Here is a 12,427-nt window from a genome sequence, read left to right on the forward strand (position 1 = left end):
TCTGACAACTGTTGCTCTGTCTGTCCAGCACAGATCTGTACGTCTCCATGTGACAGGAACACGGGTCGATGTTTACATGGATGTAAGCCTGGTTTCTGTGGAGAGATATGTGCAGATCGATGTGGCTCTAGATGTCTAGACAAAAACTGTAATCAAACATGAAGGATACTGCGTTGAATGCGAGACAGGGGCCAAGTAGCTATCTCTCACTAGAGTATGCATACACCATACGATTCAGGAACACATATCTATTTTGTGTTTCTCTCAAAAATACAGCTTGGGAAGTTTAGCACGTGTCAGTGAGTTGTAGATTCAGTCACACTCGCTCATAAAGAGTTTAGTGGACAAATGGATGGTCGGGACGCGGCGAAGTCAAAATTATTTTACAATTTCTTAAATGGCAACAAAATAAATTGTTACGCGCACAAATAAAACTGACGCGCCGATGCCCGAGAAACATTTCATTTTTTGTATTTAGCCTTACTATTCCATTGTCTCGTTCAGACCCGATCTATTAAACAAACATCATACAACTGATATACTACTGAAACACAAAATATATCTGATCATTATATAGTCACAATTACACAATCGACTGCTTTTGGCAGAGATTTGTTTTGAATGTGGAAAGGCTTTTGTTACCTCATCATTGGCTGTGTCTATTTATATTTACACAGTATCGCTGTATCAAGTAATTGGTGATCAACCTTTCACAATATCGACAATGTTTATATTTCCGTGTATTAAGCTAACTCGAGTCAGTTTATCCGACAGGAAACAGCACATTTGTACAACGTCTGATTATGGCTTGGTAAGTCTCAAAACTTTACTGTGGACTTAGCTGTTACTATCATAGTACAGGCGACTGTCTCGGGTGTAGGCCTACTAGTATTTAGATGCTTCTTCGGGTTGATTGCTGTATTCCACCTATACTGCGGCGCGTCTCTCACCGATCCCGTTAGGCGCCTCTTAAGACATGCATGGGCTGCTGGGGTCTATTTAGATGATATGTGTGTAATTGTATAACCATCCACATAAGGGATTCATCATTTCATTTTTCTATTGCTCTAATTTTTAATGTACGTTTGCGTGAATACAGACGATGCAAGCGGTGTTCTTTGCCGTCCAAATCGTCAATAAACAACATCAGAAAATGTGATACATCAACTCATTTATGCATAGCCTGTTAGATTTTCATCACATTTTAGGTGGTTTCTTTTGGCAAGCAATGAAAGGAATGAGGTGTCACTTTACCTGCTAATACTTTTTCCATACTGTTTTTACACTGACAAAGTGCGTCCCATTAATGCGACAATATGCTGAACTTAAATTAGGTAGTTTGTTAGACTTAGGTTGGGGAAATCAACCTCTTAAATCTTAAAAATTACTCTTTTCACTTGAAAGCTTTCATAGAATAGAACCAAACTGCTTTTATATGAAACAATGTGTATCAATGAAATGAAAACTGAACATTTCATGGGCATTCATGGGCAGATACGACAGGAGTAATCTCTGTGGGAATTGAATGGGGGATTTAGTTGATAAATATATCCATAAGTCCTCTGCTGTGGATGATTATTATGAACTGTATTCTGTTCTCTTCTAAATGCCCTCCATGCAATGGGCGTGTGAGTGAATTTAGTTTAACGCCACACACAGCAATATGTCAGCTTTATGGCGGCGGTGTGTAAACAATCGGGTCTGGACCCGACAATCCAGTGATCAACAGAATAAGCATCGTTTGTAGCAACTGAGATTGGATGACATGCGTCAACCAACTCAGTTTGCCTGACCACCCGATCCCGCTAGTCGTCTCTAACGACAAGCATGGGTCACTGCAGACCTGTTCTAACTCGGATTGTCACGGCTACCCCCAAAAGACAACTTTGTGTATGCGATACAACTGAATAATTGATTATATGTTATCATACATGATTTTGATTATACATTACAGAAATTAGTGTAACTACGACATCATCAACGTATCATCAGATCTGCATTTAATAGATCATTTCAAAATGATTGTACAGTAGGTAAATGTGTTATTATTGACGTCGCCTTTCACAAAAGTACCTTGTATGAAATACATTTTACTCTGCAATACATTTTACTCTGCATATTTTGCTGATAATGTACCAACATAATAATGGGTCCATTAACTGCTTGCGTCAAAGGGTACTTAGCAAGAAGAGTTATACACCTTCATGTTCTTTAAATCTAATAGATCGACATATAATTCGACACAATTCGTAGAAAGATGGTCCTGGGTGCTAGTGCTGAAATTATCTTTCTTAAATCATCTTTCTTCATTTCAGGAACTGTTTGTGGCAATACTGTATGATTCTTGTCGTTGCATCACAAGGTATTTCATGACATTTCATGTTAAACATAACTTTGTATTCATAATTGACTTTGGGAAATGTGTAAAGTTGTTCTCATGGCTGAGTAAACGTCAATGTGACGTTACATTGTAACTCACTCCACTTGTATGCACCTTTGACGGTAAGAGTGTACTCAATAGCCGTGTTCGTGCCTTCAAAATTCCGGATAACAGTCGAGATTATTTGCTTTATATAGTGTATCGAGTAGTTTAAATCCGTTTTAACTCAAATCATACAACGCTAACATATGTTATATTTGTGATTACACTTTCTTAGTAAAGTACTAATTCTCGTTCTTGTTTGAGCTGAGTCTCAGCCGGGATTCGAACCCACACCTTCAGAGTCAGGTACATAATAACCAGCACAAAAAGTGAGCCGCCTAACCCACTCAGCCACCGCGTCGCCGTACTAGAATTTGTACTTTACTACGAAAGTGTAATCCCAAATAAAAACATGTTACATTTGACCACTTTCTAAATGGTACCGTGTAATTCATGCAATACATTCTCTTCAAAAGAAATAAGGGGAACTGCATTTTGAATGTAAGGTTACATTATTGGGACACATATGGGATTGAATCAATGTTAATACAATAATAATGGATGTTTTGAGAATGCATCACCACATGGATTTCATTCAAAGCAAAGCTGTTCTCTCAGTTATCCCCCTTGTCAGGTGACTGGAGTATCACATGAAAATTTCAGGTGCACAATTTTCACTCGGTAGTGTGTGATTTGACCCTGAAAAGTTTGACCATGCACAGATGCAAGAAAAGTATCGGAAATGGGCTTCAGTGATTCATCGACCTGAAAAACGTCAAGATTCATAATGACACCCCATGCACGTGTAAGAGGCTCCAACGTTGTGCACACGCTTCCCATGCATTGTGTTTGCGTGGGGGGATAACGTGAAATGATGCTGCATCCACAAGATGAATATCATTGTAACGTTCCTCAATTAGTTTTCTTTCTACCAGACTTCAAAGTTCAGGTTCCCTTACTTTTTATGAGTATATGTAAAACTCACTGCAATATATAGCATGTGTATAAAGAGTTATATCGTTCTATTCCAGCTTAACTCACGTTAATACAAATGATATGTTTGAAACTGATTCAGTTTGAAAAAACAGTTGCAAGATATATTTCATTCTCTTTCACTGTCACCAGTCTGCTTTACAGGTATATGGGGAGACAGCAAAGCAACAAACATAACAACTACGGAGACAGTTCTAATGGCTGTCAATCCTCCAGTGAACCCTGCCCTAAACTGCCCCGACAACTGTTTGGGAGGAACCTGTACATTTCCTGATGATGGAAGCGCTGTCTGCACGGATGGGTGTAACGATGGCTACATGGGGAGAATGTGTGACTACCCGTGCATGGACAAATGCTCAAAATGTGAGCGAGACAAATTTGATGTCTGTATCAAGTGTGTTCAAGGTTACTTTGGTACAAAATGTCACAAATGTCCAAAGGCATGTGGAGGACAAGGATGTCTTAGTGATGGCCACTGCAAGAAGGACTGTTTGGCCAGCCATATATGTGGGGATAAATGCTTGCCAGGATGTGAGACATGTAATGAGACATTTGGTAGATGTCAGAAATGTGCCTACAATTTGATGGGAGAGAACTGCAAGACCTCCTGTTCTGACAGCTGTCGCTCTGTCTGTCCAACACAGAACTGTACGTCTCCGTGTGACAGGGACACAGGTCGATGTTTACACGGATGTAAGCCTGGTTTCTGGGGAGAGGTATGTGCAGATCAATGTAGCTTCGGATGTCAAGACAAAAACTGTAATCAAATATCAGGACACTGTGTTAAATGCAAAAGAGGCTACCATGGGCATAAATGTCATTTGTCATGTGGGAACTGCAAAGACAGCGGCTGCCTTCAGTCATCAGGAATATGTAAGAAATGTGATGCTGGGTACTATGGACATACCTGTACACAAACCTGTTTCAACTGTTCCTCTAACGTCTGTGATCGAACCAGTGGACATTGTATGAACGTATCCATGACGACTATGACCACTTTTATAGGTATGTGATGCTACCATGACTGCAACAGTGTATGGTACGGACAGAAGTAAATATATTCTCAGTTACGATCTTTTGAAATGGATCGTACTATATGTGAAATTACATGTATATTTTTAAGACGGATCCAGCTATGTAACAACAAAAATGACTCACACGATTGCTAATCAATCACCTCCCGAATCTAAGTTCAAATTTGTAAATTTTGGTCCACACTGGCGATCAAACCGTAGCATACTGAAATATAATTATGTTTAACAGACGTGCTTCACGCAATACATTGTATCTCAACTGTTTTGAATAACGTGTTGGAGAGGTACCCAAGCACGCGCCTTGTATCGCTTAAGAAAGTTAGAAAGACATACAGGTGTATAGACCCTACCCTAATACTACATAAGAAGGAACAGGATGTAACGACGAAACCACCCCCTCCTCAATTAAAGTTTTATTTCACCACGTGAAATATTTGTAAGGAGGAAGATAAAGTATACTGTAAGATTTTGTTCGTTTACGAATGGGCGCGAAATATGAACTTTGCAATAATATTCCTTCTGTTTTGTATGATGTAACGAACGATAAACTGGAAAGTATAATTTTTGAGGTTACAAAAATGCATTTGATGTGGAATTATTTTCAGGAAATTATATTTTTTAAATGTTTAACCTCTAACATTATTCTTACCAATGTACTGCTATGGTCACTCTAGTGTCAAGGCCATCTATGGTCGGCAGGTTGCCGATAATGTTGGAGAAAATGCCTGCTTGAGGAGGTAGGTTATTTCAATGAGTCGTGGCGTATAATTTGTGAAATAATGATCCGATTGTGACCATTCATAACTCATTTTGTAGGGACATTGCATAGCTTTTGATCCGTAGGCCTCGGTGGGTCTTACAAATACGTGGTGAACCTAACCTTGATTGAGGAAGGGGTGGTTTCGCCATTGCATCCTTTTCATTTTTATAACAATACCAGGGTAGGGTATATACAATTATTTGTCTTTGTAAATCTTTCTAAACGATACAAGCCCCTGTGGTACCATTCACACTGGGATATTAGTTCCTTTGGTGCACAAAAGTTTTCTGAACTCACTTGAAAAAGACGACTGAACTAAACTTTTCTTGACATGGGAAGACGTATGTGCGGCACTTAAGACCTGTCGGGGTTTAAGGGCTCTACAGACGTAGGTTTTCAGGAGGCAACGTATTAGCATGTAAAGCACAGGGGTGCCCTATTTGAACATCGGTGCTGACTTGAACATCAACCACACGGTTATTAATCGCCTTGTGGTGAAAGGGCCTGTTTGGGGACCTGGATGACCGAGAAATACAAATGACGGCCGAGTTTATTTGAGAGACCCAAGTGTCAATCGTATTGGTAGCGTAGTCGTGGTGACCATACTTGCCAGCATCATGGGGTTTCACTTTTTTGTGTATTCAGGTGCATGTAAATTTGAGTACAATATGTTACGGATGCCAGTTTAATATCCAGAATTTAGTTTCCAAAGCATATAAAACATGTGCCGTATTCGTAATAACATCGTTTCATATATAAATGTGGGTTGTGCTATATTAATGCTCATGTGTATAGAAAGAGGTCAAACAGTGTAAAAACAAAATCGGCGATAGGGCCCGTAACTAGGTCACATAGCGACTACTCCCGGTGACAAAACTCGTTTCACACCTTTTCGAATGGTCTCATTTGACAGTTGGGGGCCGATAATTCTTGAAGAAATAACAAATTTTCGTTCTAGCCACCCCCATATTTGCCATCTATTTAGACAACTGTGACAGTCAAGCATGTGTGAACACTTGACCCGGTCTACTAAATTGATATTTGGCGGTCGCGCAATTTGAAACAAGAGCTGGCCCTTGAATATAGGTTTGTCACCAGAAATCTGGTAAGTAAGAGCTGAGCCCCGTGACGCATATCGCAAGTCGGCGCGTGCAAAGGGAACCGTGAATCAGCTTATTACCGGAAGTAGCACCTAGGAAGACTTCCAAGCCCCTTCATGTTCAACAATCAGTCAGATCATTGAATCTACGCACCCAACCTGAGTTTTCGCGCAGAACAAGCATTGACTGCTGCTACCCATTCTGACTTTTGTAGAACTGACATTATATTCATCTGAATTTCTCAAATATTCAGAGTAAACCCATCATACCAATAAGTCAACTTTTGTGGCCATCGTATACGTTTTACAGTGGATGCATTTAAATACATGTTTTGTCTGTTTTCCTTTCAGGTACCAGCACACTGAAGCCGAACCCTCGTTTGCCTGTGTTATGGAACTACTTCGTTGTCGCAAGCTGCATTATACTTGTACTCATGGGTACTGGCGTGATCTCTTACCGGTAGGGAAGCATTGTAAAGTAACGGACAATGTTTTAAGAACTTTTCCCCTGATAAATATATCTTACGTGACGCATACAAGGGATTACAAGTAACTCGAATTAACAGTTGCAGCTCTAACAGCAGGAGAAACTGGGTGTATTGATTTAAGAGGCCACAAATTATGACGTTGCATTCCTTCTATCGTCAGAATTCGCTCAACGAGGGTGCAAATCCAAGACTCCAAGACATTCGCCTTCATGGCGTGCCACTTGTAGTCAATTTCAAATGTAAACAACCTGAACGGTTCTATCTTTATCCCTAAAGTATCCCTAATTCCTATACCCTCAAACTTGATGTGTTTCAGGTTGTGCAAATGCCAAAGGAAAACGGTGCCACAGTCTGTCTGTATCCCAAAGCACTGTGCGTCTGGATCAACGCGACCACAAAGTGAACATCAGTACGATGAGATCAACGAAATGTATATGGAATATTCTGCAGGTCGAGTGTCAGTTGTAGTTGTGAAACTTCCAGAAGTTCTTCCAACGGACAGCACATCACAGGAGTGTTTAATACCATCAGAACAGAAAGGTGACAGAAACACCCTGTAATTAGATTTTAAAATGAAAGAAACTTATGTAACGATCTGACGGTCATTTGTTCCAGGCCGTTGTATGATCATGTTGATTGTTTTGAGCTCCATTCAAATCGAATATCCCAAAACTGAAACAAGTCTCCTTTCATCGAAATTCAAATTCTTACGAAACTACACCCCTGACAACTATTTCAGGATCCTCTTCGATAAACCAACACGTGTCGTTATATGCCATAGCAGGCAATATTCCACCACGTCGACCTAGAAATAATCATTAGTAGGATACGCAAAGTTTGTTATGTAACGCAGCACTCTGTTTAGTATTACCCAGATAAATCAAGATGCCTGTGAGGTGCTAGAAGGTTAGTCACATGACTTATCCCACCGGGTACCCACTTTCTGCTGGGTGAACAGTGACAGTTTTAACAAACTCGCCTGCCTAAAGTGTTTGAGGGTAACTCCCACGGGTATAATGTAGCAGTCCACTGTCTGGTCAACAGGATTGGTGAGACCATATGTGTCATATGTGCTTCGTTGTGGGGCAGGACTATTTCCCAGTAACGCACAAGGGTCAGTCTGTCAAATACGGTCACCAATCCAAGAACTGTCCGCACTGATTGGTGACCTGAGATCTATCTACAGGACCACATAACGCCACTTTAATGCCTTTATTACCATTGAACCTCAAAAAGGTGACTATTCTTGTCGTAAGAGACAATCAACAGGATCGGGTGGTCAGGGTCGCTGACTTGGTTGACACGTCATCGGTTCCCGATTGCGCAGATCGATGCTCATGCTGTTGTTCACCTGATTATCTGGTCAAGAGTCGACTATTTACAGAACGACGCCAAATAGCTGGAATATTGCTGAGTGCGGCCTAAACCTCACTCACCCACTAACTATTGCCATTGGCACTGCTTCTATGTCTTATTCTGCCATTGTTAAATGGGAACAATGCATTAAATTCTTCACTGCCTCTATATACTGTACCACTGTTGTACTTACGTAGCAGTAAATTGAACTGTCATGTAAAATGATTAATTTTACAATAAACTTGCTTCATTGCATTTCATTTCTTAGTTGCTTGTTGGCGTCACACTAGATTATAGATATAGATATAGATATCCAGTTAACATGTAATCATTTCTAAAGGGCTCTCGTAAGCTGCGGGACCGCTTCTATAGTCTAGTGGACACAGCGTCAGCCTTGGTAACTGAAGGTCTGTGTTTAAATCCCTTGCCGTGGAATGCCTAAAATATTAAACCAAACCCTCTTATGTCCTCTAAATTGAACACTTAAAAATTCGACTGAATTAAAACTTCCACCTATATACTTCTTTTAGCATAATTCATTATACGTTTCATGTCGTCCTTACCATCAGTTACCCTGTTCAAAATATTATAAGGAATGCTGTCTTGAAGAAACCTACATGTTTATTTGCTCAATCTAGGTTCCTTTCCTCTCAGATGTTCTTACGCGTCACACTTTTGTTAACACAAGCGTACTCTTGGATGAAGCCAGGATGCGTTCCCCCTTCACTATGGTTCTCTATTGTGGACGAGCGGCACGAATGCCGTGTGTTTTCTGTACTCTTTGCGGAAAAGATATTCGAAAGCGTATACCATACGAGCCAAACTAATTATTTCAAGCACGCACGCACAAAACAGGTAACAAAACGCATCTTGGTTTCAACTCCCTAATGTAAAGTTACTGTCAGCATTCCAAATACTATGACCCGTGAAGGTCCGTGTTAGAATATTGGTCGTCAGTAACCCATGCTTGTACGCATTCGCGAAAAAAGATGGACACCGGAGAATATTGCTCAATGTGTAACATCGAACACAGGAGAGCGTGTTTGAGAGAAACAGGCACTCAAACGATACGTGGAACCGATCAAAATTAGAAAAATAAAACAAAACAAAACAAAAACAAAAAAGACATAAAACACCAAAGGGGGCTGTTTCACCGTGACGAAAAATGTTTCATTAAACACGGTTTCTGGTCTGCTTTTCAATATTTGTTTATCAATTCGCATAACATCTGCGTTAGCGTGTCTATAGTATTTGGTTATGTAACTTATGTCTCTAGCCAGTTCCTGGCGCAAACTTTTGAAATTCCGAAAGATAACGTACATACATCGAAAAACACATCTACTTTGAAAAAAACATTGGTAAGTCCTGTAGTAATATACTGGAGAGACCAGCGATCTAAGGGACATAACTCCAATGAGCATTACTGTGAACCCAAACACTTTTTCTTTCCATTGCTAGTTAGTGTAACACAACTTACAATATTCCCTTTTCAAGACAGTTGCCTGTAAATAATCGAGTCTGGACAGTGGGTACAGTGGCACAGGGAAAGTGAGCATGACTAATCAATTCCTTTCTCCGGCTCTTTGATTGCATGTTTGGAATGCTGTTAACGGCGCATCTAGCTATATGCAGGGATACTCTACAAGGTATCTTCCCATTCTGACTACTCCCATTCTGACTACTAATTAAAATACACATGTAATGGACCGCCCCCGCACTTAATAATGTACTGTACCCGTATAGCTGATTATTCCCAGTTTGGAGATCACTCCTCTACAACCCAAACTAAGGTACTTTGAAAATTCAAAATACAGATTGGTTGTTTTGAAAGTACCCAAGTTATGATAATCTTTCTACTCTGATCAAAGATATAGATACTCACGCTTCATCCATACTTTCATTTGTTTTGAAAACCGGACATATTTGGAGATCACTCCTGTACAACCCAAGCTAAGGTAATCCCTCTACTCTGATTAAAAAAATAAAACGTTTTAACTACCACATTTATCAACAAATATATAAGATCCAGTTACACGTATTTTGATTTAGCTATGGCTGGTGTTCAGAGAGCAGAGTTTGTTAGATCACAGAGAGGAGCCCGAGAAGTGTTGCATGTTGGATTTCGGTACAAGTTGAACAAGTCTGGAAATGCATCTGACTACTGGAAATGTGTTTTTCCTTACTGTAGAAGCAACTTGTCAACAACTGGAGAGTTCATCAGAGCAGTTACTGGCGAGCACAATCACGGGCCCGACAATCCAGCCACAGTTAGACTCATGAGCACACTGCGAATAAGAGCCAGAGATGAGTCAACACCAATACGTCAAATGTACAATGAAGAGCTCCGCCAATTGCCTGTTGTTGCTTCTGCTGTTGCACAACCTCTGTCCAGTGTAAAGTCAGCATTGTATAGACACAGAAGGAAGACAACTCCTGCATTGCCTGAACATCGTAGAGATGTCAACCTTGACGGAAGATGGACTACTACATCTGATGGTCGTTGTTTTCTTGCTGTTGAAGACGGAGATGGTGACAAATTGCTGGTGTTTTCTACAGAAGAAGCACTCTCAACGTTACAGCAGACTGATGTCCTCTTCATGGATGGAACCTCCTATTCATGTCCAAGACTTTGGCATCAGTCGTACGTGATTCACTCTCTCACTGGCAATACTATGATTCCCTTAGCTTTCTGTCTCATGCCTGATCGTCAGTTAACGTGTTACCCACTGTAGACATTTACATGCGCTGAAGGTTGCTGTTCAACAAACAACAGGCAGACCTCTTCTACCTCTGACTGTCCAGGTAGACTTTGAGTACCCTGTTCATAAGACTATCTCTGATGAATTCCCTAACACATCTGTTAGAGGGTGTTACTTTCATTACACGTAGTGCTTGTGGACCTAGGGCTAGTGACAATGTGCAAAGAGAATGATGACTTATCTGAGCTGTTTAGATCTGCGGTAGCCCTTTCCTTTTTACCTCCTGAACTTGTCCAAGACACCTTTCATTGAGATGTCAATTATTATTCTTAATTCACTTACTGTAAGGTGTACATCATGTATAGCTACACATATATCTAAATATAATTACCTATGTAATTTGCTGAATAAATGTTTATGAACCCGGTACAGCTATAGTTGTTTATGGTGCTATTGGAACGTATGTGTAAGAGTATGTTGATGAGAAACTTGGAGTAGTCACAATGGGAAGATATCGATGGAACAGTCTACCATTGGTGGAGGGGAGAGAGCTAACAATTAAAAACCACTGGGCTGGAACAAGTTGTATATTGGACGGGTAGTCAAACTGGGAATAGTCATAATGGGAATGAACCGCGGCCTTCCCTCCCAAAACATGTTAAGAACGCAAAAGTATCGCAGGAACACGTGTTAACATCAGCTGCCTTTTTTAAAAAATCTACTTTGAAACTAAAAATTAAACGAATGTGTGAAAGGAGTTTTTATCGGCACAATGTAGTCTATCTTCGCGGTGAATCGAGAATAGAAGCCAGTGAGCTATAACATACCAACTTGAAACTTTACTACAAATCTACTGTCCTAATACGGACACTAATACCAATTATTTGACTTAAACTGAAGTGACAAAATAGATATAACTTAACCTATCTTCTACAAGTTGGATTTCAGTTGTTACAACTTAATCAGCTGTTGAAAATATACCGGGCTTAATCTTAAATACTACGCTGCCACCATATTGGCTACACTGGTTCAGCGGCTTTTCGAGGAGTTTCTTCTCCCCCTCTATATCGGCTCCCTGCCATATGCCAGCTCTATGGCGGCGGTCTGTAAATAATCGAGTCTGAACCAGACCAGTCAGACTAAACTTAGCCTCGGTAATTTTCGTTACTCTCCACTACTGAGTCTAACAAAACCTTATGGGAGGTCACGTCAGGTAACCTTTGAGATTGACCAATCTGAACACAGCGTACCAAATCGCGAAAGTGGACATTCGAACATACCTTTTGAACTTTTCATCTCGAAAAGGTTTGTACCCGAACGATTCCGAATGCTATTTAGCGCACGCTCGCTTCCGGGTGATGCACACGACATACGTTACAACCATGACAACGGTGAGTAAACTGGTATATACGTATATACTGCAGGTCAATTAACTGTGTTATATGCGTAATTGGGATGCGATGACAGGTGTCGAGGAAGGTATGGTTTCTTCGTTACATATCTTTCCTTTTACATAGTACTAGGGTAGGGTCTATACACCTATATGTCTTTCGAACGCCGTTTCTAAGCGATACAA

The 12,427-nt window shown here is 40.4% G+C and overlaps 1 protein-coding gene and 1 long non-coding RNA gene across 2 annotated transcripts; both read left to right on the top strand.

Annotated features, from left to right (window-relative positions):
• Window positions 1–779: 779 nt before the first annotated feature.
• Window positions 780–4,428, top strand: LOC137291976 (scavenger receptor class F member 1-like). The gene is made up of 3 exons (XM_067823527.1): window positions 780–811; window positions 2,316–2,362; window positions 3,560–4,428. Exons 1-3 carry the CDS (start codon window positions 804–806, stop codon window positions 4,426–4,428), a joined length of 924 nt encoding a protein of 307 aa, XP_067679628.1. The 5' UTR covers window positions 780–803.
• A 2,231-nt stretch (window positions 4,429–6,659) lies between these two features.
• On the top strand, window positions 6,660–8,407 carry LOC137291386 (uncharacterized). Its single transcript, XR_010957256.1, has 2 exons — window positions 6,660–6,768; window positions 7,113–8,407. It is a non-coding gene; the product is annotated as an uncharacterized lncRNA (long non-coding RNA).
• The last annotated feature ends 4,020 nt before the right edge of the window (window positions 8,408–12,427 follow it).

This window comes from Haliotis asinina, chromosome 7 (assembly GCF_037392515.1).
Source record: "Haliotis asinina isolate JCU_RB_2024 chromosome 7, JCU_Hal_asi_v2, whole genome shotgun sequence".
Taxonomy (NCBI): Eukaryota; Metazoa; Mollusca; class Gastropoda; order Lepetellida; family Haliotidae; genus Haliotis; species Haliotis asinina.

Bases quoted from the DNA above. Each gene is read 5' to 3' on its own strand.
- LOC137291976 (XM_067823527.1), top strand. The intron at 2,363-3,559 runs GTATTTCATGAC...TCTGCTTTACAG, and splicing joins TCTTGTCGTTGCATCACAAG to GTATATGGGGAGACAGCAAA.